Source organism: Lynx canadensis, chromosome C1 (assembly GCF_007474595.2).
Source record: "Lynx canadensis isolate LIC74 chromosome C1, mLynCan4.pri.v2, whole genome shotgun sequence".
NCBI lineage: Eukaryota > Metazoa > Chordata > Mammalia > Carnivora > Felidae > Lynx > Lynx canadensis.
Genome location: NC_044310.1, coordinates 105,341,685 through 105,367,378, shown reverse-complemented (window position 1 = coordinate 105,367,378; position 25,694 = coordinate 105,341,685). Strand labels below are relative to the sequence as shown.

The 25,694-nt window shown below is 49.9% G+C and overlaps 2 protein-coding genes across 7 annotated transcripts in view; one reads left to right on the top strand and one right to left on the bottom strand.

The window, feature by feature from the left end:
- Positions 1-894: 894 nt before the first annotated feature.
- Positions 895-9,809, top strand: CERS2 (ceramide synthase 2). Its single transcript, XM_030327844.1, has 11 exons — positions 895-991; positions 5,782-5,955; positions 6,446-6,563; positions 6,765-6,883; positions 7,097-7,154; positions 7,260-7,310; positions 7,530-7,622; positions 7,812-7,940; positions 8,174-8,280; positions 8,388-8,541; positions 8,720-9,809. Exons 2-11 carry the CDS (start codon positions 5,783-5,785, stop codon positions 8,858-8,860), a joined length of 1,143 nt encoding a protein of 380 aa, XP_030183704.1. The 5' UTR covers positions 895-991; position 5,782; the 3' UTR covers positions 8,861-9,809.
- SETDB1 (SET domain bifurcated histone lysine methyltransferase 1) overlaps positions 9,698-25,694 on the bottom strand; it is a 34,895-nt gene continuing 18,898 nt past the window's right edge. For 3 of the 6 annotated variants that reach the window (XM_032594377.1, XM_030327839.1, XM_030327841.1), the window contains 16 exons: positions 25,343-25,544; positions 24,776-24,849; positions 23,392-23,582; positions 22,551-22,680; positions 21,731-21,905; positions 21,490-21,645; positions 20,249-20,875; positions 19,648-19,764; positions 14,563-14,732; positions 13,474-14,102; positions 12,587-12,615; positions 12,035-12,167; positions 11,591-11,756; positions 10,994-11,205; positions 10,629-10,717; positions 9,698-10,510 (listed from right to left, as the gene is read on the bottom strand). In XM_032594377.1, the coding sequence (XP_032450268.1) occupies positions 10,393-10,510; positions 10,629-10,717; positions 10,994-11,205; positions 11,591-11,756; positions 12,035-12,167; positions 12,587-12,615; positions 13,474-14,102; positions 14,563-14,732; positions 19,648-19,764; positions 20,249-20,875; positions 21,490-21,645; positions 21,731-21,905; positions 22,551-22,680; positions 23,392-23,582; positions 24,776-24,849; positions 25,343-25,544 (3,218 nt within the window). In that variant the 3' untranslated portion in view covers positions 9,698-10,392. Of the gene's footprint in view, positions 10,511-10,628; positions 10,718-10,993; positions 11,206-11,590; positions 11,757-12,034; positions 12,168-12,586; positions 12,616-13,473; positions 14,103-14,562; positions 14,733-19,647; positions 19,765-20,248; positions 20,876-21,489; positions 21,649-21,730; positions 21,906-22,550; positions 22,681-23,391; positions 23,583-24,775; positions 24,850-25,342; positions 25,545-25,694 lie in introns of all 6 variants that reach the window. The other 3 variants (XM_030327838.1, XM_030327837.1, XM_030327840.1) reach the window with 1 other exon arrangement.

Here is a 25,694-nt window from a genome sequence, read left to right as displayed (position 1 = left end):
AAATCTCTCAACACATCCTAGCCACATTCTGTCCATGCTAGGAGATGCTAGGAGTCAAGGTCAGTTTTCCAGGATAATAAGCATGTGGCATCTTCCTGAAACATCAATTCTACCAGAGCAGGAAGGACATTTTTAAAACGTGAATCAGGAGAGGGGGAAATGGTGCAGATTGCAAAGTCAAATACATTTTACAAAACAAAAGTTGGGGGTTGGCCCTTTCAGAGCGTCCACTACAGTGGGGTGTGTGTCCACGGGGGGTAGGTTTCACCGCACTTGGGCGGAAACGTGGGTTTTAGACTTCGTAGGGGCCACAGGCTCTGTGAGGAATCACCGGCGCCCGCCACCTGGGTCGGCCTGAGGGGCGCGCCGCACTGAGGTGGAGGGGCTCGCCCGAAGCCGAGGCACCTTCCCCCCTCTGCTGCCCAGTGCGGCGGGAGGTGGAAGGTGGCAACTGGTCGGGGGCACCTGGGCTGAGGTCGCCGACCGCAGTCGGGAGCCGGCAGGTGCGGGTTCGCGGGCATCTCGCGGGTCTGCCCCCCGAGGGGAGAGCCCAGCGCGGCCGCCGGGCCCGCACCTGCCTCCCCTGCTCGGGGGCTGCTCCGGGGTGCGGCGACCGCAGCGGGCACGGGTCCGAGGGCCGAGGAAGAGGCGGCGGGAGCGGGGCTGGGCGCAGAGGCCCGGGCCCCGCCGCCCGCTCTCCCTCCCCGCCCCTGCCTCTGCCGTCGCCGGGCCGCAGGCCCACGCCCAGTCTCCCGGTTCCTGGGCCGCCCGCGGCCTTGCTCTCCGGCGCTGGGCTCGGACGCAGCCGTGCAGGGCTCGGCGGGAGGAGGAGGAAGGAGGGAGGGAGCGGGCGGGCGGGCAGGCGGAAGGGGGAGGAGAGGAGCGAGCCGAGCCAGTCCGGAGGGGGGGGGGGTGCGGAGCTCGGACGCCCGGAGACACGGAGCAGCGGCTCCCGGCCCGGCCAGCCCCGCGACGCCGCTGCCGCCGCCGAGTGAGTGGGGGACCCCGGCCCGGGAACCGCAGGCACTGCGCGCAGGGGCGGGGAGCGGCCGCCGAAAAGTTGGGAGAAGTGGGGGCCGCTCCGACGCGGCTCCGCGGAGAGGGCCCTGGCCGCGGAGGGGGCGGGGGGCGGCCGGGGCAGGGGCACCGGGGCGCGAGCTCTGGGCAGCGGGGCTGGGGGCGGGGGACGGCGGCCCCGGGGCGCGGGGGCGCGTGCGCGGGGTGCTCATGGCGGCGGGCCGGGGGCAGGGCGGGCCGGAGCGCCTCGCGGGAGCGGCCGGGCCCCCAGCGCCGCCGGAGGGCAGGCTGGCCGGGTGCCCCGGGCCTGGAGAAGCCAGCCCTCCTGGCAACAGGTAGAGGCTGGAGTGAGGCACCCGGAGCCGCTCGTGGAGGGCCCGAGCCGCCGGCGCCCCTTTGTTGGGGAGGAGAGTCTCCCCCCCAGCCCCCCCCCCCCCCCGCCGCCCCGGCCTGGCGGCGGGCCCGCGGCCAGGGTAGGAGGGAGACGGGGGGTCGTGCCGACTTTTTCTCGGGCTGGTCCTCAGTGCCCGCTCCGGGAGGGAGGTCAGAGCGTCCATGTGCTTAACGGGAAACAGGAAGGAGTGGCTCTTGCGTCTGCCCCGGCCCCCCAAGGCTAAGGCTCCTATACCGTTATGGGGTGTGTGTGGCGGGGGGGGGGGGGGGGGAAGCTGCCGGTGAAACTGGTTTTCTGGGCCACAGCTTGTTAATTACCGGCCTGGAGGCTCTCTGGCAAGTAGGTTAATGGCAGGTGTGTGGCGCTAATCTTTGGCCTGAGCTTGGGGGGTTTCTCTCTCTCCCCAAGCCAGGCCCCTGGCATCAAAATCTGGGCTTAAGTCACTTGAGTTGCTAGACTCAGTAGTCAGGGGGACTCTGGGGACCCTGAGAAATGGAGGAGGGAGCTGAGTCTGGGAAGGCCTCCAGCAGGCAGTCACCCCGCATCGGTGCTGGAAGGGTCGCTGCCCCCGTACCAAAGTCCAGATCACCTAATCTAAATGTGGGTGGCCAGCTGCACTTGTGGTGGGGCTCTAGGGATAAGGACTTGTCTGCAGCTTTGTGTCTCTGGGCCTGGCCTTAATCATAAAGTGACCTGCACACACTCTCTGTTCTAAACAGAGTTCCTTGTCTCCCTTGGCACCCTACAGTCCACTCCCTTCACTGGGGCCTTTGCACGGCTTTCCCCCTGGGAGGGCCGGCCTCCTCTCTCCCCTGTCACTGGCCACAGGCCACTGATTCTTTACAGCACTGCCCGGCTCAGCCTCTTCAACCTGCCTGCCCCTGGAGGCTGTAGTCACATGCAGTATTTGGGTGTGTTGGGGCCTCTAGCGGGGCAGCTTAGACAAGCTAAATTTGGGGACCTACACTGCGGCCTGGAACAATGACACACCTCCTGTTGGCTTCATCTAGTTCCTGAGGTGCTGTTGCTGCCTGAAAAGAGACTTTTCAACTGGAAGACCATTTGGGTCCTCCTGCTTTTTTGTAGTCCCTCAAGCCTGTGGGACCCTGTGTTTGTCACTCTCTCCTTTGCTGATCCTGTTTTCCTCAATCATATCTCCAAACTCTAAGAGCCAGAGAGACTTTTCACATTGAGTCGGACATCCCTTCCCCACCAACTCCAACTTCTGCCCTCTAAGCGTTCTGGGTTTACAAGCCCCCATGGGTACCCTCTGCCCCTTTCATCCATCTCTGAGTGTGTGGGAGGGGTCAGTCAGAGTTGGGGTAAAGGGTGGGGGTGGGGCAGAGCCCTGTTCAAGTTCCTGGTAATCCAATGCCCATGAAATCCCTGCTCTGCTGGCCCCTTTCCAGCCTGTGTCTCAGAAAGTGGCATCTGTGTCTCTGAGGCAGGTGTGTATGTGTGTGTGCGTGTGTATATGTGTGTATGTATGTGAGAGACACACACAGATGCATACACACACTATCATCTCTTCATGTGTGTGTCAGGAGTAAATTCTGTGAGTGGAAAAACATCTGTAGGTGTGATTTCTCCAGCAGAAAATCAAGTATCTACCCTGAGGGCCAACTTGCTGGAAAAGCAGGGTTGTCTCCCTAGGCCAAGTAGATATCCTGCCTTCTTGGCTTGATGCGCTGGTGCCAAGAAGCCACCAGGGCTCCCTCTGGGAGCAGACTTGTTGCTTCTGTGGGGGTGTGTAAGCAAGCAGGGCGCTGGGAGCCCCTGTTGTTCACCGCCCCCCCCCCCCCCCACCCCCGTGTTGAGTCAGAAGTCCTGACCCTGCTGAATCTGGTGCTTCTCCCTGCTGGGCTAGGCCCAGGGTGGGGAAGGGTGGGCAGGGAGGGGGTAGCATTCCTCTGCTAATGGAAGTCCTAGGCTGGGCCGCAAGGGAGGGCTGTGGTCACAGAAAGACTGAAAGCCAAGTGTGAGAGAGCCCCCATGAATCTGCATCTCTGAGCTCCTGACACACCATATTCTTTGGCTTTCCCTGTTTGGGATGGGAAGGGGATGAGTGCTATCTTGTCCTGGGGTTGAGATAGTTGCACTATCCTGGTGATTGCCCTTGACCACTCTCTGACACTTTTTCTGCCAGCTTCCCCAGCTTCTCACTTTCTTTGGAGAGATAGACTGGCAGAAGACATTCCTGGACCCCAGGAGTCAGGGAGAGGGGCCCCACTCCTACCCTCTGGGACCCCAGCCGGCCTTCTGAATCTTTAATCCTCAAAATGTCCCTGACAAGAGAAACTTCCTGCCAGTTTTCACTGACCAGTGTAGGGATGGGGCCCAATCTCCAGGCCTGTCTGTACCTTTGGCTTTAGATCTCAGTGAATGACAAGTTGGGCTCTAAGAGACAGCAGTCAGGGGACATGTCAGGTGTACTTCCCTACCTCCAATCTAGCTAAGCTAAGAATGTGGAAAGGAGGATCCAGAGATGTGCTAGCACATCTAGGCCTTTTACCTTGCCCCCTCTCCATTAAATTTTCTCTATCTTTTCTCCGGGATAAAAGTGTGTCGTACACATGGTCGTGTGGGTAAAGTTCCACTGTGGATAATTATGTTTAATTTTGTTCAGTTCAAAAAGGTTCCATCTCTTTAACTGATTAAATATTTATTCTGGCTAAGGTGGAGGGGGAAGGGGCAATGAATGCCCTCAGGAGCTGAGGCCTGGAGAGAGAGAGAGAGAGAGAGAGAGAGAGGGAGGGAGAGAGAGAGAGAGAGAGAGAGAGAGAGAATGTGTGTGTGTGTGTGTGTGTGTGAGAGAGAGAGAGAGAGAGAGAGAGAGATTGGGGGAAGGTGAAGCTGAAGCTCCTTTATTGTCAGTGCTGACCTCTGATTTCATCTGAGAGCAGTGACCAGGAGTGGGGACAAGAGGGTAAAGTCCTTGAGCTGGAATAATGACCTGTGACAGGCTGAGAGGGATTTCGCAAGTGCTTCTGTGGTGGGTGTGGGCGGAGCTGTTGGAAGAGCAGCCGGAGGACCAGCCCAGCTCAGCTGAGATCTGATCAGCCTTCAGCCAGTGGCACCAACTGGTGTCCAATTCACAGTGGAGAACAATCTCCCCACTCTCTTCCCTCCCTGGGTGGGAGGAGACCACCTTCCTTCTGTGTCAGCGCTTCATTCCAAGGCCAGCCTGAATACCACCACCTCTCTTCCCTCCTGGGAGGATGAGGGCTGGGAGCCTGGAAACTTCTGCCCTTGTCATCCTGCTGGCGTTCATTGCTGAGTCCCAGGACTGCCAGGTATTGTGTTGGTACCGGCATCACTGACGCTTCAGGACCATCTTGCTCTTAGCTCCAAGCAGCTGCTGTCCCCCTCGGAGCCACAGACAGTGGCTGTGTAGGATACGTCAAAGGAGGTCTGTATCCTCCCTCATTCTGGTATCCAAGTGGTTGGTCACTACCACCCTGATGATCCTTTCTCTAACAGTGGAGGAAAAGGTGGGGCGGCGGAGGAAGCAACAGCTTTTATTATCTGAGAGTATTTGTGATGGCTGTTCCCCTGCAGACTAGTTAGGGTTTTATTTTCTAGATGAGCCTTAGGAAGAAATAGTTCCTAGTCCCACCAGATGTCTTGGTCTGCTGTCACCATGGTCTGTCCCCCAATCCCTGATCCTTTGCAGCCTTGCTTTCACTTTATTTCTGAAAAGAGGCTTCAGTTAAGAGTTCTTCAGCCTTATTTGCTGGGATTGGATGTCTCAGCATGGGGTGTTAATCTTGTGTGTGATAGTTTGAGGTCCACTGATTGTCCTGGGGCTCAGCATCCTTTAGGGACATGATTTTGCTTTACTTCGGCCTCTTAATTTTCCCTAGGGACCTGTTACCTGGATGGGTTGTAGGGAAGGAGGAGGTAGGGTTCGCCTCAGCCCTGCAATCTGTTTTCGCGGCTTCCCTGACAGGGAAGCTTCCAGCTGTGAGTTGGCTTGAGGGATGGAGGGGGTAGCTGAAGAGTGGGATGGGGGAGGGTGCCTCCTTTACTCAGATTGTTGGTTACAGCCTCTAGGGCCAGATCCTGCCTGTCCTCCGTGCTGGGGTAGCAACATGACCGGAAGACCCCAAGGTTCTTAGTTCTAGAGAATTGGGACTCCTGGGGGTTGTCAGCATCACCCTTCAGTTGCTAAAAACAGTAAATGTTAGAACTGGAAAGGCACCATGTTGCAGATGAAGAAGCTGATTTGTCCGAGGCCATTGGCCAGGACCGGAATCCAAGGCTTGAATCTCTGTCCCCTTCTCCTTTGTTACACCATGGAAACTTTCATCTCTCTTTTCCCCTATAGCTGCCCCCTGTGATGCCCTCTCCCTTCCCCCCTCCTCACTCAGGATGCTCCAGACCCTGTATGACTACTTCTGGTGGGAACGGCTGTGGCTGCCTGTGAACTTAACCTGGGCTGATCTAGAAGACCGGGATGGACGTGTCTATGCCAAAGCCTCAGACCTCTACATCACACTACCCCTGGCCTTGCTCTTCCTCATCGTTCGATACTTCTTTGAGCTGTGAGCATACTGCCCCTACCCCCATGCCTTCCTTGGCTGCCAGACACAGTGAAATTTCTCGCACTTCAAGTCCATCTCTTGCTGTTTAATTGGTGCTGGGTCCCGCTCTTCTGGCCACCCCAATCCCTGCCTACTGTGCGCCCCCCCCCACTGATCCCTGCCTACTGTGCACCCCCCCACTGATCCCTGCCTACTGTGTGCCCCCCACTAAAGGCAGCATTGTCTTCCTGAGGGTTCAGCACCCCCAGGCCCTCTCCTTCAATGGTCGTTTGTTCTCCCCCTCCCCGCTCCCGCCCGGTCACTTGTGAACACAGGCAGCTTTGTCAGCTCTGGGCAGCCCATGGAGGCCAGAGAGAGGGTTGCTGGGAAACTGAGGCCCAGGATAAAGTTGCCTGAGCTTGCAGTCCTTTCCCCTCCCAGTGTAGGGGCTACTGAGACACTGAGGTGCTTCCAGAGAGCCAGACACTTCTCACTCCTATCCCTTCCTCAGTTACGTGGCCACCCCATTGGCTGCCCTCCTGAACATAAAGGAGAAAACTCGGCTGCGGGCACCTCCCAACCCCACCTTGGAGCATTTCTACCTGACCAGTGGCAAGCAGCCCAAACAGGTTTGAGCTGCAGACCCCAGCCTGGCAGTCACTGGGTGCTAAGGGGGGGGAAGAGCAGGGGGAGGGGGCAGGCTGCAGGGCCAACCCTGGTGGGTGAAGAGAGGAGAGGGCAGGGGTGCCGACCTAGCTTCTCACTGGGAGAGGGCGGGAGGGTGGGGGAGCCGAAGCCGAATGGTAATGGGGCTTCCTCACGACACCCAGGCAGAGGTAGAGCTCCTGTCACGGCAGAGCGGGCTCTCTGGCCGCCAGGTAGAGCGCTGGTTCCGGCGCCGCCGCAACCAGGACCGGCCCAGTCTCCTCAAGAAGTTCCGAGAAGCCAGGTAGGGGAGGCTGGGGCAGGAGAAGCTGGGCGGCAGAGGAAGCTCTGATGTATCTTGCTGGGAGGGGTGGGCCATGGCCCTGTGCGGGGAGAGGCTGTACCTAGGTGAGCAGGTGAATTTGGTTATTAATGATATTGAGAGGATATCTGGGGGCACTTGGGGGTGGCTGGAGGGCTATGCCACTCTTCCAGTCCTTTCTGCTTCCTCTTGCAGCTGGAGATTCACCTTTTATCTGATCGCTTTCATTGCTGGCATGGCCGTCATTGTGGATGTGAGTGGGGATTAATGGGAGGTGGGAGTAGGCTCTCTAGCAAGGTGGGATGAGGCCACAGAACTTGGGTCCCTCCTCTTTTAACCTCTCACTGTCTCTCTGCAGAAACCCTGGTTCTATGACATGAAGAAGGTTTGGGAGGGATATCCCATACAGGTATGAAATGGGGTCCTGACTCATTGTATAGCATCAAGGTAGGACAGGACTAGGACACACACACCCTCGTGAAGAGAGGATCTCTGGAACACATGGCAGAAGGCACTGGAGTTGTGGTGCTAAAGCACTTTGGGCTAGAAGGGCTGGGTTTGGACAGGTGAGACTCTTGGGATCTGCTGCTCCAGGGCCCCTTACCTTTCTTTCTCTCCGCTCTTCCAGAGCACCATCCCTTCCCAGTATTGGTACTACATGATTGAACTTTCTTTCTACTGGTCCCTGCTCTTCAGCATTGCCTCTGATGTCAAGCGTAAGGTGGGTCAGGGAGCTGTGCCATTAAGCCTAAAGAACCAAGATAAAACCCTGGGAGGAAGAGCCCCCGCTTTGATTTCTGGGTATTTGGATGGAGCTGTGGGTTGAGGGGCACAAAGGGGAAGGGGAGGTAGGAATAGTGGGGGCTGGGGAACAGTTAATAGTGCCCTGAAGCCTGCATCTTTCCTTCAGGATTTCAAGGAACAGATCATCCACCACGTGGCTACCATCATCCTTATCAGCTTCTCCTGGTTTGCCAATTACATCCGAGCAGGGACTCTGATCATGGCTCTTCATGACTCTTCTGACTACCTGCTAGAGGTCAGGCTTCCTGGGCCATTTCTTCAAACCTAGAGACTCTGGTGCAGGTTCTCCCATCCCTCTCCCTTTTTTGCAGGGGGTGGTGGTGGTAGTGGTGGTGGTGGTGGTGGTGGTGGTGCTGGTGCTGTTGACGTTCCTGGGACCAAGGAAGCGGGGGGCACAGAGCCAGCATGTGTATGAACATATATGGGAGAGTCAGGAGCCTGTGATGATGGATGGGGCTATCTATGCAGTCGGCCAAGATGTTTAACTATGCGGGATGGAAAAACACCTGCAACAACATCTTCATCGTCTTCGCCATTGTCTTCATCATCACCAGACTGGTCATCCTGCCCTTCTGGTGAGTAGGAGGCCAGAGGACACTCCTGTCCTCGAGGAATCAGGAGTCTTGCCTCTCCCTGCCCCCTCCTCTGTGTGTTTACAATTCCCTCTACTTTCCCACTGCAGGATCTTGCACTGCACCGTGGTGTACCCACTGGAGCTCTACCCCGCCTTCTTTGGCTACTACTTCTTTAATTCCATGATGGGAGTGCTACAGCTGCTACATGTCTTCTGGGCTTACTTCATTCTGCGCATGGCCCACAAGTTCATAACTGGAAAGGTGAATGCTCTGTAGGCCCCACTACCTTCAACTCTAGAAACCGCCCAAACTCCCTCCCGTACCAGCAACCTGCTAAGAGACTACTGTGGAGCCCTGGGTAAAGCAGGACAAGCCTGCTGAGAGAGGCATTTCTTGGGGGTTTGAGGACAGAGCGTAACCCTTCTTATCCCTTCCACAGCTGGTAGAAGATGAACGCAGTGACCCGGAAGAAACCGAGAGCTCAGAGGGGGAGGAGGCTATAGCAGGGGGAGGAGCAAAGAGCCGGCCACTAGCCAACGGCCACCCTGTCGTCAGTAACAACCATCGTAAGAACGACTGAACCATTGTCCCTGCTGCCCCTCAGATTAATGCGTAAAGCCAAGGAACTAGTCCCTCCTCCCCACAGGGCCACTTTGAGCCCTGGGGGCTGGGGAGGGGGGCTGGGAAGCAGAAAGCAAGGAGAAAGTTCTTCTGTGTCCCAGCCCCCTGCTCCTTTGTCACCCAGTTGCCTTTAAACCAAATTCGAACCAGCCAATCCCCAGGTAGAGGGGAGGCTGGTACATCCTTTGTTAGAGGGGGACGGACTTCTTTTCCTCTCTTTTTTTCAAGGTGTACTGTTGTTTTTGAGGCCCTTCCTCAGCTCTGGGGGTGGGGGTTACAACTCACATTCCTTATTCTTCAGAATTTGGCCCCAGCTGTTTGCCTCTGACCCCCTGACCTCCAGAGCCAGGGTCGTGCCTTTACTGTGCCACCTGTGGGCCTCATTCTGCCAAAGATGGACCAAGGCTCACCTTTCTAGGCTCCCTAACTTGGGCCAGAAACCAAAGCTGAGCTTTTACTTTTTTCCCTCCAAAGACACAAATGAATTGAGTGTAAGAGGGTACATATGACCCCTGCCCTACCTCTGCCAAAAAGGAGGAGCCACACTGGGACTGTTCAGCCGGTCTACATGTCACTTCTCTGCCAGCTCTCTCTAGTCACAGGTCCAAGATCTTACTGCCTCCTTTCTCTGGCCTCTTTCCCTAGGCTAGCTGGTTTGGAATAGAATGGCAACTAGTTCTAATTTTTATTTATTAAACATTCGGTGTTTTGGTTTTCAAGCCAGAATTACAGCTAGCACCTGGCATTTGAGCAGAGGGACCACTTCAGACCAAAATGTACTGTTAATGGTGTTTTGTTTTTTTTTTTTAATTAAAATATATTAAAGATGAAAACATGGCAACAAGTGTCTGAGACTAGCAGGAACTGCGAAGGGGGATCAACTAAATAAACTAAGGTAGTCTTCCTCATGGTTATGTGATGTTTTCATTTTTAAATTTCATATGGCAAATAAGAAAAAGCCAAGGTAGGGAGGGTGAGAGATTAATGACAGCTGCACCTTGGGAAGGGTAGGGGGGGGGAAACAGTGCTGTTCTAGACAGACCCAGAGCTGGAAGTGTGGGGACCAAGAAAGAGAAATCAAATCACAATCTTAGTTTTAACATCTTGTTAAAAGACGTTCAAGAAACCATACAAATGAAGGATAGTAAACGCACAGCCCTCATTCCAGGAATAAAGTCTGTCAGAAGCATGGACACTTGAACACACACAGGCTGGGAGGGAGGAGTAACAGGAGGACCGACAGATGTCAGGCCCAGGTTGGTGTGGTGACCTCTCCCCACCCCTGGCGCTTCAGGAGGTGGAGGAGGGACCTTGCCTGCTAGCACCACATTGGAAGGGACCTCCTGATCCAGAGCCCCCATTTCTACCTACTAGGAGCCGGGGGAGGGGCGCGACTGGAGGCAGGGTCAGAGTCGGAGAGTCAGGAAGACCCAGTTCCTGAGGAAAGGATGCTTTGGGAAGGGTTCGGGACGTTGAGAAGAAGGCTGTCCTCTAAAGAAGCCGCCCCCTGCATTCAATGGCCCCGCAGCAGCACAGCAGCTCCTTGCCTTCCACACTGCCCACCTCATAGTTGTAGTCCCAAGTCAGCTCGGTCCCGGCCCGGATCCTCCTGGACAGGAAGGAAAGGACAGGTTCGGTGAAGGCAGCCCATCACCAGGTGCACGCGGCGTTGGAGCACAGACAGAATGCTGCTCTTCCCTCCCACCCCCTCCCCGATCCCCTCTTACTTGCTGGCAAAGAAGGCCACCCAGGGGAAGCGAAGATCGTGAGTGTCCACAAAGACATTCTGGACAAACAGGTTGGGGCTGCAGCTGTGCTGTGGGTTTAAGAACAGGATGCATAAGAAACGAGGAAACAGAACCTGGCTTTGTGGGGTAAGCAGGAGTTGGATAAAATATGCCATGTGCTCCTCCCCATCACAGTAGAGTTTTGAAAGAAAGCTACCTCTTTAAGATGCTCGAGATCAAGAATTGCTGACAAGAAAAGGTGGGTTTATACAGTTAAAAGAACTGTTCTTTTGTTAAAAGAACAAAAAATTTGACGATGGTACGATAATCCAGCATCTAGAGGTGAGGGGGAGGGGGGGTCTCACATTGAGGTAGCGGCCCAGGTTGCCTTCGAGCTTGGCGTCAATGATGTAGCAAGACTCCTCCCCATCGTAGAACTGGCGTGTGTTCTTACGGACAGGTGCGCTCTCCCCCTTTTCCACGGATGCCATGTTGGTTGATTTAATGGCAATCCCATGGGTTGACTTAAGAGCAAAGCCCCGGGTTGATTTTACTGCCACCTGGCGCTTTGTTGGACCTGGACAGGAAGGAGAACGGGCTTAGGCCCTATCCCATTTCACGACATTCTACCCGCCCCCCCCCCCCCGCCCCCGTTTCCATCCCACCCACTGCACTGCAGGAATACTGGTTAGCTGGGCCCTTGGGGCAAAGATCCTAACTGGCAGTTTTTTCAAGCAGGATTACATCTGTTGGGTAAAGCTGAGAGAAAAGAGTAGGGAAGTGGAAAGGAGAGAGGAAGGAGATGCGTCGAACAGTTGAGCTGGGAGTCAGAAAACCCTCCCAGACATGTGTCAACTCTTAAGATCTGAATTTTTTCCTCCTACTTCCTTAGCTTCCTTAAAAAAGCCTCTATCCCAACTTTCCGATCGTTCCTTCCTACCACCCCCAACATTCTAGACTACCAGACATGTTCTTCTTGTCCTCAAAGTCATCTGCTTCAGAGCCAGAGGAGATGGTCTGGATATCATCGCTGTCCACTGCTGTGGCTGAAGTCTGGCCGGCGGTAGGCTTCCGGCTGGTCCCACTTTCCCCCTCGCTTTCTGTGCTGCTGGACAGTGTTAAGACATCCTGGAAAACAGAAGAGTGAGAAGAAAGAAGAGTAAATGGTGAAGACCCACTCAAGTTCTCGCTCTTCCTATGGTCAGGCAGGAAGAGGCTAAGACTACAGCAAGAGAGAGACTAGACGCTGGGCAAAGAAAGACAAGGCAGGAAGTCACAGCCAAAGAAATAAGAAGGGATATACTGGGAATTATCATCAAGGACCTGAGGAGGTGAGGGGAATATTCCTGACTCAGCGCCAAACACAAGGCTGGGGGAGGTACAGCTTGAGGAACAAGGTCACTTACATCAGCGTTAGACTGAGCAGAGGCCATGAGTCGTCGGCTCTGATGCATACTAGTCTTACTAGGTGGGCGGCGAAGTCCTTCAAGTTTCATGGGAGAAGGATTGTAACCATAATTTCGAGAGCTTTCAGTGATTCTAAAGGGAGGGGAAGGAATAAGAGGGGATCAGATTACTGGCTGTTTCTTAGGCTTTTTTTTTTTTTTTTTAAACATTTATTTATTTATTTTTTTAAGAGAAAGAGAAAGAGCACGAGTGGGGGAGGGCAGAGAGAGAGGGAGACACAGAATCTGAAGCAGGCTCCAGGCTTTGAGCTGTCAGTGCAGGGCCTGATGCGGGGCTCAAACCCACAAACCATGAGATCATGACTTGAGCTGAAGTCGGACGCTTACCCGAATGAGCCACCCAGGTGCCCCTTTTAAAAAAAAATTTTTTTTTTAACATTTATCCATTTTTTTTAAGAGAGAGAGACTGAACATGAGTGGGAGAGGGCAGGCTTCTTTTACAGGCTTGAGAGAAGACAGATTTGGAAACAGGTCAGAAACAGCAGCACTTACAAGGACATCTTGTTTCGGTCATCGGGGTCCTGGAAAAGAGCAAGTGAAGGGTTAGATGTTTTCATGGCGCTGGGTGACAGATCCAACAATCAGAGTTCATCTCAAATGACCTCCAAAGACATTGGCCAGTGAGAAGTACACTAAAGAGATTCCTCTGCAGCTCAACAGTAACAATTGTGTTCTCATCAGGACACCCCCTGAGAAGGGTTCTCTAAATCTTCCCAATGACAGACCATAACACACTCAAGGCAAACACCGTGGGCAGATTTTACAAGGACAAGAGTTCACCACCTGTGCTATGTTAAGTTTCAACATCATTAAAAATACATCTATAATCAATTCTTGGTTTTTAACTCTAACAAAAAACAGCAATGTTGTAGATAACTTGACATAACACTAAGTTAAAAAAAAAAATTACTTATAAATCCTTTACTTCGGAATGAACCAGATACTTTCGCCCCCCAGCAGATTGATTTAAAAAATAATTTGGTTCTTGGGTGCCTGGGTGGCTCAGTCAGTTGGGCGTCCGACTTCAGCTCAGGCCATGATCTCACAGCCCAGTCCATGGGCTCGAGCCCTCTGCCGGGCTCTGTGCTGACAGCTCAGAGCCTGCTTCAAACTGTCTCCCTCTCTCTCTCTGTCCCTCCCCCATTCGTGCTCGATCTCTCTCAAAAATAAACATTAAAAAATAAAAATAAAAAAATAATAATTTGGTTCTTTAAGCACCAGGAATGTGTTGGGTGCAGGGGGAAGATAATCAGGTTTGCCACAGAAATAAACATCCAATAAATGATCTACACGTGAAGAATCAGTGTGCCATGTCAAGTTGTTCCATTACCAAAGTTCTACAAAAGCTCCCGCTCTGAGAGTCTTCTGCCACCACTTACCTCTTTCTTGGCCTGCTTGAGATCTCCCTCATCCTTGAAGCCCAGCCCTGAGGTGGAGGCCTTCTCAGCCTCCCCTCTGCCTCCCCCAGCCCGGCCTTCCCCACCTTCGCTAGTCTTGAAGGATGAACGGCTATCAGAGTCAGCAAAGCCACCTTCACTGACACTATTGCAGCTCAACCATGAGGCCACCTTATTCTTGGGTGTCTCTTCAGAGGAAGGCGGATTGCAGCCACCCCCAGGGATCGCTGGAGGGACAGGAATATGGGGGGGCCCAAGGTCTGGGGGGCGGGAGTCCTTGGAAGCCGTCTCAGACAGTCCGTTCTCCTTTTGGCCCCGGGTCTGCCTCCGGGTAGCATAGCTGCGCCACACAGAGCTGGTACTGAAGTCCTCATCTTTACAGAAGTTATCATCGGAACTGTCGTCATTGGACTCTTCGGGATCCTCTGTACCGCTGTTGCCATCTTCCTGGTCCTTCAAGTCCACCCCGCTGCTGTCGGACGAACAGGGGGCATCACTCTCATATCCTTCCTTGAAGTTCTCCACACTCTCGATATGGTCCAGATTGGCAAAGTACTCATCACCCATCTCCAGGCCCTCCTTGTCCGCAAAGTCATCTGTCAGGATCTTGCCTGGGAATGAAGAGAATTAAAGGCCTTCTAGGGTTATGAGGATCTTTTAGAGAGTGTAGGGGTCCTTCCCACAATACCTAGCCCAGCAGCACACAGTCAAAAACACCTCCATCATGGGCTCTCCCTTGTCTCTGACGATGCCCTCCTCCTCGGGGTTGTCACGAGAGGCTGGGGAGCTTTACTCTGGTTTCAAATCCTGCCCTCTCTACCATCCCTTTCTGCCTCTTCACTTGGTTTACCAAAAGGGCGTCTGCAGCTATGCTGAAAGCCTCTGGGTGGAGGAGGGTGATGTGGGATAAAATGACGTACTGGACTCTGCTCCCACATCCCTCGTCTGAAAAATCCTCTGTCCACTTTCACCCCTTTTCTTGCTTGTCCTTCTGTCCCTCCCTGGTCCACCTCTCTCTGATTCAATTCCCCGTGGTGTCCTAACCCCAGGGGCAACTCTTTCATCACCAACCTGCATAAATACAGACGAAGGATCCTTTGGCAATGTCATCCAAGCAGCGAATACCCCAGCCCTTGTTCTGTGTCTTGAATAGCTGTAGCCGAACCTGGAGTCCGTGCTGCACCAACCGGTTTGTGCACATGTTTGGGTCACATTTACAACGTTTGTTACACTCATAAACTCTGGGAGGAAGTTACAATAAAATCAGTCATAACGTGATCACTAGAACATCCACGCAGTCCTGTTAATTGTAACAGAACTGTTACGACTCTTGAGGTATCATCACTTATTAGGTAATGATCTAAGTGAGTGAATTTACTGAACTGTTTATGCTCTTTGATTCATCTGGGAATATAGCCCAAGGAAGTAATTCAGAACAGGGGAAAGTGATTTATACAGGTATTTATGGCACTAGTAACAGTGAATTCCAGAATGTCTACTGCCTGGAGAAAAGCCAAGCAAACTAACGTGAATACAGGTTAAGAGCCATTAAAATCAGTAGACAGGCGGGGCACCTGGGTGGCTCAGTCAGTTAAGTGTCCCGACTTTGGCTCAGGTCATGATCTCCACAGCTTGTGAGTTTGAGCCCTGCATCAGGCTCTGTGCTGACAACTCAGAGCCCAGAGCCTGCTTCAGATTCTGTATCTCCCTCTCTCTCTGGCCCTCCCTTGCTCACGCTCACTCTCTCTCAAAAATAAACATTAAAAAAAAATCAGTAGATAAGCTACATCAATGTGCAGAAATAGATATATAAAATAAAGATATGTGAGGAAAGCGGAAACCAGCATGACAGATCCTGAAAGAGACTAAAGAGAAGGAGTTGGAACAAACGTTCACGGGGCTCTTCTGGTAAAGCTGATTTTCATTCTTTTATTTCATGAACATTTACTAAACACCAAGAGCTGTGCTACATACTGCAAACCTGACAATGGAAAAAAAAAATCACAATCTCTCCTCTCAAGGAGCTCATATTCTATCAAGTTTAAGGAAGTGCACAGTTTATTTAAAAAATAAACTACTGAAGTTAGTACCAATTTTTCTGCTCCATCTACTTTGCTCGGTGTTAGGATTTTACTTATTTTCTTGATAAGGAGATTTAAGGGAAACATCTACTTTTGGCAAGATGACACCAGTATAATTACAGAGGTGATGACATTAGTCCTATCCCTTTGGACAAAGATGGTAAGAACAACTTCTGGTCACTGAACATTTACTTTGCGTTTGGCATTATGCTTTACATACTCTATCCTACTCTATCCTCAAAGCAGCCCTATAAGAGTGTTAAATTTTTAACTTAAAAAATTAACTACAAAGTGGGGCGCCTGGCCAGCTCAGTTGGCAGAGCACACAACTCAATCCCGGGGCTGTGATTTTGAGCCCACACTGGGTATAGACGCCACTTTAAAAAAAACAAAAAACAAAAAACAAAAAACCCACAAAAGCATAATATACACAGAAGTACCCAACTGTTCATGTACATGTTTACAGCTCAATGAATCTTCACAAACTGAACATACCATGTCACTAGCAACTTATCAAGAAACAACTTTGTTAGGTCCCTTAAAACCTCAGTGGGGATGGGGGTGTTCATGGTCTTATCCTCTGTTTACACCTAATAAAACAAGATCAGCTAAGAATGGAAAAGTGAGGATTTGGACTTAGGTCTAATCACCACCATAGGAAACTTTCAGAGTAGCTACACTGAATATCATTCAACAAAATTTGAGTGATTACTATGTGCCAGGCCCTGGGTAAGCTGGCTACATGGGGAACAAGACCGGTCCCCATCCTCGTGGAGCTTACGTGCTAAAGGGAAAAAACAGAAAAGCAAATCAAAACATAAATGAAAGCAGCCCAGCTGGTATAAAGAATACAAACAGGGTGCTCAACGAGAGAATTAAGGGAGTGAAAACGACCTAGTTTTAGAGTGACCAAGAAAGGTCTCTTTTGAGGAGGTGCGATTAAAGCCGAGAACTCAAGGTTAAAGAAGATAACCATGCAAAGAACAGAGGGCGGATGGCAAGCAGAGGGCACAGCATGTACAAAGGCCCTTGAGGTAGGCTGGCACACACTGGGCAGACTGGATCCAGGAACTAAAGAGTATCAGTGTGGCTGGAACAATTTTGGAGGGAGAGAGATACGAAGGGGCCAGATAGCACAGGGTCTTGTGACCCAAGATTAACAGAATGAAATCTACAGCACAATGGGAAGCTATTAAAGTTTCAGGCAGGGAAGTGATGTATTATTTGTGGTTATATGAAAATATTTTTATGAAACATTTCAAACAGGAAAAAAGATACAATGAACGTTCATCTACTGCCCAGCATTAGCAAATCTAATCATCACTGGAAGATTCAAATTTTTTGATTATAATTAAAACATACATGATACAGTGATGCAGCTAAAGCTAATTAACTGTCTTTTCCTTTGCTTCATTTGCAATTTGCATTCAGCGCGAATTCATCTGACTTCCCTGGTAGCCTCGGTCTCCTGCAAAGATGCTCAGACATACCAGGTTTCCTACCAAACCCATCTTCCCAGAGCTTCCCTCCCAGCTGGGGCTGCCCTGCTCACACTGGCCGCGGTGTCCAGGGCACGGCTGTCAGCCTGGAAGCCCCCTTCACTCCACCGTCTGTGGGATTCCCCCTCAATCCTCTTTTGAGGTAGAGCCTCTCTTTCCTGGATCAGCATGCTTTCTTCTCTCTTGACTTTCCCCCTTATTTTGGCAAACAATTCCAGTAACTTTCTGAGAAAGGGAATAATGGACAATTTTGAGGTATTTCATGTCTAAAAAATGCCTTTAGCTTACTTTCACACTTAAAACTGCTGGCCTGGGGTTTAGAACTCTAGGTTAGAAATAATTTCCCCTTAGAATTCTGAAAAGAGTCCTTAATTTCCATCTAGCTCCCAATGTCATTTTGAGAAGGCTGAAGATATTCTGAGTCTTTATTTTTGTGGTCTACTTCTCTTCTCTAGAAGCTTTTAGGACTTTTTTTGTCTTCAGTGTTCTGTGGACACAATGATTACATTTTATTATCCTGTGTTTTAGTGGGGCTCTGTTTTCATCCTTTATGCTGGGACGTGACCGGCATTTTCCATTTGGAAACATTTCCCATTTTCCACTATGTGAAAATTTCTGAATTACTTCATTGATGTTTTTCTTCTCCTGTTCTGTTAATTATGTATCCTGAACACAGGTTTGTTAGTTTCCATGTTCACATATAACCATTTTACCAAGTTTTACCCCACTCTTTCATTGTCTTCCTCTTTCCCTTACATGCTGGCTTCACCTCCTCTGCTCAGTCTTTAGTTAGAGGGCCCAGGGCTTATCTCTTCTGTTATCAATATTCTCTCTGGGTGAACTCATCCAGGATTTATGTACCACCCCTGTGTTCAGGATTCCGAATTCTTTTTTTTAATGTTTATTTTTTTTTGAGAGAGAGAGACACACAAAGTGTGAGTGGGGGAGGGGCAGAGGGTGATAGAGGGAGACACAGAATCCGAGAGATCCAAAGCAGGCTCCAGGCTCCGAGCGGTCAGCACAGAGCCCGACTCAGGGCTCGAACTCACAGATGGTGAGATCATGACCTGACCAAAGTTGGACACTTAACAGACTGAGCCACCCAGGTGCCCGATTCCTAATTCTTCACGTCCAGCCCTTATGCTTCTCTCCAGAAACCTCACTGCCTTCCTGACATTTCTCCTTGGATTGCCTAGGAGGCACCGCAAACACAACACGGCCAAAAGATGAGTTTCAACCAGATTACCACTCCCCTAGCCTTCTATCTTAATAAAAAGCACCAACACCCACTTTGTTGCCCCACTATAAAGTTTAGAGGACTTGTCCTGGATTCTGCTGCTTCCCTCCCAGTCCAGTCAATCTATCAAGTTCTGGAGCTCTATGTCCAAATGCATCCCAAATCTACCCTCTTTTTTTAAAAAAATGTTTCTTTCTTTATTTCGAGGGGGGAAAAGAGGAGTAGAGAGAGAGGGAGAGCAAGAATCCCAAGCAGGCTCTGCACTGTCAGAGCAGAGACCAACGTGGGGTCGAACCCACAAACCGTGAACTCATGACCTAAACCGAGATCAAGAGTCAGATGCTTAACTGAGTCACACAGGCCTCCATCAAATCTACCCTCTTTCGTCTCCACTGCCACGTGTACTCTAGTAAAGCCCCAGCAACCACTACTTCTCACCTGTATTCCCATAATTATCTCCTAAGTGGACTTCCTAATTTTACTTTTGCTGCCCTAAGCCCTAGTCTCTATACAGAAGCCACAGTAACCTTCAAAAGGCAGATGGAATCAGGGCGCCCTGGTGGCTCAGTCAGCTAAGCATCCGACTGCTGATACCAGCTCGGGTGACGATCTTGCTGTTGTGAGATCAAGCCCCTCACTGGGCTCTATGCACTGGGTGTGGAGCCTGCTTGGGATTCTCTCTCTGCCCCTCCCGTTCTCTCGCTCTCAAAATAAAATTTAAAACAAAACATTAAAAAAAAAAGGCAGATGGCATCATTTGCCTGCTTAAAATTCTCAAACAACTTCCTAGCGCACCATGAATTTGGTTCTAATTTTTTTTTTTTTAATATTTATTCATTTTTGAGAGTGAGAGGGACAGACCATGAGCGGGGGAGGGGCAGAGAAAGAGGGAGACACAATCTGAAGCCGGCTCCAGGCTCTGGGCTGTGAGCACAGGGCCCGACACGGGGCTCGAACTCACAAACTGTGAGATCATGACCTGAGCTGAAGTCGGACGCTTAACCGACTGAGCCACCCAGGCGCCCCAGTTCTAATTTTTATTCTGATATACAAAAGTCCTATATAATCAGGTCTCTGCTTCTCTCTGAACAGATCTCACTTCCCAGAGTAACTGTAGTCTGTTAGGATATACACACACTATGAAGTTAAGATCATCTTTAACTGCAATTGCTAGATTCTATTCAATCTTATGTCTTCATTTCAAGGAAAGTCTGAGGAAGAAACGTGTTGGAAATTCAGTAAATAAGGTTTAACTGATAAAATACCTGGTTTCGGTTACTCTATTTTTGGTTCCAATGTTTAGAAATGTCTCTGAAGTGTTTTGCTTTCCCCTACTTACCCTGTGGGCAGACACTCTTCTAGTCTCTTGTACTGGTAACCAGAATTAGGGTTGATCTGGCCGCCCGGGGTACAGGCTGTGGCCTGGATAGTTAGCTGATGACAGGCACACTTGGACCTGAGTAAGACAGAAGGGGACAATGGCTAGAGCCGTGAGGTAGGAAGTACTACAGAAGGTAGGAAGTACTACAGCCGTGACGTAGGAAGTACTTTAGAGGTAGGAAGTACTACAGAAGTGCAGGGAGGTGGTAGTGAAGTTTCCTTTTCTTCTGTCATACATATAAATGAATAAGGAAAAGACAAGAAAACACAGCAGAGTGAGAATAAGACAAAATGAAACCAATGGCAATTGAAAGCACGATGGGAGGGACACAAAGGAAAAAGGAGAATCAGAGAAAGAAACAAACACAGGACACAGGTACCCAGGGTCATGCAATGGGGGCCAAGTTAGACTCCAGCCTTCCCGGCAGGAGCTCCAGCTAAGGGAGGAAGTAAAGGGGTGGGGGGGAAGGAATGCAGATATAAGACAAAGGAAGAGATGGAGAGAAAAGGCAAAGATAATGAAGTTGGGGACAGGGTCAGCAATTACCCTCCCAACTCACTTGTCACGGCACCCATCCTTGCAGTCACAGCCGACCAGAAATTCTGGGCCTGTGTTAATGAAAACACCCTTGCCAGGGATTCGTTCCTTACTATAGGCCACCTGGGGTGGGGGGGTTGTGTCAATCTCATTGACACAGGATAGGGGGACATCTTCCTTCCCATAGGTGATGTCCAGAATGTAGTAAAAAGGTTTATAGGGCTGAAACTTGCGGTCCACAAGAACATATGGATCCAAACAGAACATCTCCAGGAAGAGGAAGTCACAGCCAGTCTCAAAAAGATAGCGTTCAATCTCCTGCATTGTCCGAAGGCAGAGGCCACAGGGTGTCTTATAGATCACGTGAAAGCCCATCTTGCGGTTAACTCGGCGACGGGCTGTCATCCGCCGGAAGTCATAGAGCAGCGGGACCAGCAGTGGGTTCTTGCCCCGGTACTGTGCACTTCTCATAGGTCTAACTCGAGACAGACACGTATAGCTGCACACATGAGGTAAATAGAAGAGCTTCTCCATGGGGGCACGGTAGGAGGGCTCCGCTGGGGCCCGTTCTAACATGCCATGGAAGGCTGGGGGCACGGGAGGTGCTGGGGGTGCTGCTGGGGCAGAGGCTGTTGGGCCTAAAGGTGATCTGCAAATGACACGCAAGAGATCAGGTAAGACAGCAACAGGACCTCCCTGCTTCGTACGGACCCCTGAAGCTGGCTAACCCATTTGTCTCCCAAACAGCTGTGCTCTTGAAGCTGTCAGGTTTCCCGTCGCTTCACCAAACCTGGACAATGAAGGGCCCCGGTTACTCCTCACTGACTGAGAATATCTCTACCTCAACAGTGCACCTTTTTTCCTAACACGTTTTTGGCCTGTGAATTATGGAAGTAGAGTCTAGTCTTCTACCAATGCTTTTTCCCCTTTTGTGTGTCCTACAGATATCTTTACTAATTCCTGTGATTCAAAGAAAGAGGCAATAGTGATCCCTTTCTATTGTACCAATGATGATGCCACATTCAGTGACAAGTTTTAACAAATGACTTTCTAGTGATTCCTTATTTCTTGGCACTTAGTTCCTAATTCAATTATTTTACATTCTGTTTCTTGGAAACTTTCCAGGTTAAAGCTTTCCTTTCAAGTTCAAACTCCTCACCATTATAACCTTAACTAAGCACCTTGGAGCCAAGTAACGTCTCCATACAGTGACCATCTAGTCCACACTGCCACCTCCCCACAGAGAGCCTGGGAGTTTCTCACCTATATGTCTGGTTGCTCCCAGGTTTCCCAGCAGGAACATTTTCACTGAGTGCAGGAGATGTAGGGGAGGAATGACCAGAGCCCACAGATCCTGGTCGGAAGGATGTGCTCTTTTTGGCTACCTGCTTCCGAGATTGGGCGAGCTGACTTTCCAAGCTGCTAGGAGATCAGACATCATACAGTAAAGGATATGGAAATGCAATATGGAAGAAACTAGCAAATAAGAAAAAATGTCACTCACTCATTGTCACCTGCCTGCGGGGACACAGGGGGAGCAGGGGGGGCAGGGGGAGCAGGGGGGGCAGGGGGAGCAGGAGGGGCTGTAGGCTGTGGGGGCTCCGTTGGCTTGAACTGGGTCCCAGTACTGGTCAGATCCTGGGTGTACTGGACCACAGGGCCTTTGCTCCTCACAGCACCTATATAGGAAAAAGGTATTGACCACTGAAGATGACAGCTGTGTCATATATATTCATGCACACATGTTCTCAGTTTACATAATGTGAAAAAGTAGCAACATTCTGAGTGTTAAGACCCTCAGTTCTCATGATTTACACCAAAGAGTGAAAATACTGGCATAGGCTGGCTTTGACTCAAATAATACTTTATCTTCCTGCCCCAAATGATTTACATTAGTAATTATGTTACACTTTAGTGAAAGCTTATAAAAACATATTCTTTGATCAACTCATGTTATCAGGAAAACTCAACCAGAAAGTATGCCAGGAACATGTGAAAACAAAAGCGCTTTTGGCTTTAAAAAAAGTCCACGGATAACATACAAAGCAGTTATCCTCGTGTGGACAACAAGGGCAACTACTACCACCTCTACCCCTAACCTAAGCCAGTCGTTTCAGATCTGTATGGGGTCGTTTAGAAAGAATCAGAGCCAAGGCGTATGGGGGCAGGACCACAAACCCATCGCCACAACTGGAAACAACTCAGGGCACAGGTCCCGTTTCCAGGGAGTCACTAGTGTCATGCTGGTAAACGAACACCTTTTGTGTGTAATCTCCTTTGCTTTCGTCCATTTCTTTCCTCCCCCAGGGTCCTTCAGGACATACCCATATTTGGACGTGTCCTGAGCGGTCCCCCTTGCTTCTTCTCTAGTGCGGAGGCTGAGGAGGTCTTCATGCTGAACATGGGCTCTAGCCGTGTGGAGCCTCGATAGATCCATTCGCATCTTTTGTCATCCTAGGGGATCGGGAGGAGTGAAGGATAGAGGGAAACGGGTTAAAGGCTAGAATCTATCCTGCCATCTGTGGAGAGTACGCCTCCATGTGCCTCCTTAAAGGAAATCTTTCTGATGAGTCCCCAATTCCCTATCTGGTCAATAAACTTATGTTCCAGGCTCCATGACAGCCATCATACACTCCTTAGGAAATTACGGGAGAGACAGGTGTTTATATTGACTCTACGAAGCGTGACAAGGATCGTAAGGCCTTAGGAACAAAAAGGACTGTAATTCTAAGAAAAGTATGAGAGGGGGAAACAGGACAGGTACAGAAGATCCAAGAGTTAACCTGGGCCTTGAAAGGTCATCAACCCCTAATTCCTTGATGCCTCCTTTTTGTCTATGCTACTAAAACCCTGACCCTGAACAAGTCGAACTGCCTGCTGTGTGCTTACGTACAATAGGAGTATCCTTAGGAAGAGAAAAAAAACCCAAAAAACAAGCCAACATGCAGATTAGCATCATAATTAAATTCAGGGAATTTATCTTCAATAACCATCACAGAAAAATACAAAAGGACGAAGCAAAATCTGACCCGAAATGGTGAGAACAGGGAGGAGGACAAGAAAGAAGAAAGTTATGGAGGACGACAAAACCATCCTCATTACTGCCTCTTATGCTCCCCCATGCCACCCTGACCCTTCCTCCAAACCACGGGGGAACAACAGTACCAGGAAGAGGATCCTGACTAGGCTGCCATCCACCTCCTCGACCCGGGACTTCCACCATGTGCCTTCCCACTCAGTCTTGATAAGCTGGCCACTCTTGAGTAGCACCATAGGGCGGTTGGGGTAGGCTGTGATGTACTCCTCTATGAAGTCTCGGCAGGAGATGTCTTCTATGTCCTCCCATGTCTTTTTCACTGTCCCAAGGAAGAATGAATGCTCAGAGAGGGCAGGTAGGGCAGGTCTTTTTTTTTTTTTTTTTAGAGTAATCTTTACACCCAGTGAGTCAGCCAGGTGTCCCAAGGCATGTCTTGATAGGAAAAAATGAATAGTTGGCCAGGAGATGTTGGGTATTTTTCAAGTTGGGAGGGAGAGAAAAAATAAATGAAGAAAACATAACCTTAAGGAAGCAAAACCAAGACTACCTGAAAGTCCTGAACCTAATGTGTAAGTGCACACACAGATCAGGTAAATACTAAGCAGGCAATATGCAAATAGAGATGAGTCACTCATTTCATAAAAATGGATGTTTGGTTTAGGAAAATTCAAGTGGAGGGGCGCCTGGGTGGCTCAGTTGGTTAAGCATCCGATTCTTGGTTTTGGCTCAGGTCAGGGTCTCATGGTTCATGAGTTTGATCCCCTGCATCGGACTCTGTATGGACAGTGTTGAAACTGCTTGGAACTCTCTCTCTCCCTTTCTCTCTGCCCCTTCCCCACTCTCTCTCTCTCAAAATAAATAAAAACTTAAAAAAAAAAAGGAAAATTCAAGTGGAAATTCTTGCTAACTTTATATAAGTCTAGAGGTAAATCAAAAAAAAAGCTCAGGCGGCATCATGAAATTGATAAAAAAAAATATTCGTCCTTCCTTCTCATTCTATCAGGCTACTTCTATGGACCCTGAATGCATTTACTGCCATGTTATGCGGAAACACAGCAGTGTTAGTTGACTCTTCTGTAATTAAAAATAAGTGCTCTGTAACAGTCTGTTCCCAAGCCAGAGACACGAGCGTAGAGGACAGCATGAAGCTTCCATCTAACACAGCTTCTACAGAAAGCAGATTTATACAGATATATACAAATGTTAGATGAAGCATAAGACTAGGAAAGAAGTAACACTTATTCCATTTAGAAATGAAACGAAAACATGCTACAATACAAGCATCCACTGAAAGTCCGTCATGATCTCTTAGTGTGCCACTCTTTGGCTATAAAGGCCCCAGCAGCACTAGAGATGGACAAATAGAACTGATCTCCCAAAGGATATTAATCAAACTTACACTCTTTGAGACAGAAGCACCAAAAATATCAGGGCTTTTCAACTGATTATCTTAAGAAATACAAGGTAGAGATGGAAATGGATGGAACTCAGAAAGAAGGGAGGGACACTCACGTGGCCGGCAAATGGGATACAGTTCAGATTGTGTGACATAGGAAGCGTACCCATCATCAAAGAAAATGAGAAACCTGTAAGGAAGGTGATGGTAGAAAGATCAGGGGTTCTGATATTTTTTAGCACGACCTACAGAAATCATAGTTTCCACTCTTGATCACAAATAGGACACACTCTTGTGAAGATGTTCCAGTCTACTACTTTCTTCCTATTATCGTTCCTTCCAAGGGTTAGGAAGCCTCTCAATCTAACCAACTTATCTCCACTTTTCCAACAGTTATTTATTCTTGTTCCACTACCAGGTTCGTATTCTGCTAAAACCATTTAGTCTCCCCTTCCTTCCTATTATCCTAACAATCTTGATGCCTCTCCTAGTTTTCCTCCAAGTTTTCTCCTTGAGAAAAAAAAGAAAAAAAGAAGGAAGAATCACCCACATGACTCCTGTGGCATAGAAAGAGCAAGGGTTTCTGGCCACTGGGGACTAAACACAAAAGCTAATTGTGAGATCTATGATCGAATAGTCACTCTACTGGACTTCACTCTCTTTACAATCCTCTGTCCAGGTACCTGAGCTTGTTTTTGACGTTTGGTGTCTCAGCTACAATGCCAGCATAGAGCCAGACCTGATTCCCATCCTTGTACTTGGCCACCACTCGACTGCCCACAAACAGCTTGTCAGCAGGAGGGTGGTAATCATAGGCAATATGGTTCCCTGACAGTAGACTCTTCCCTTTGTTGTCAAATTTCACCTTGTACTTCTTTCCTGGTCCTGAGTAAAAAGAAAAGATACACAAAAAAATTTTAAAAACCATTGGTTTCCATGTAAATAGGACTACTACATGGGAGACAAAAGGCAAGGCTGTGGGGAAAAGAAATGATCGGCAATGGAGACCTGCAGGTTGCCTTTCATTAGCTCTTC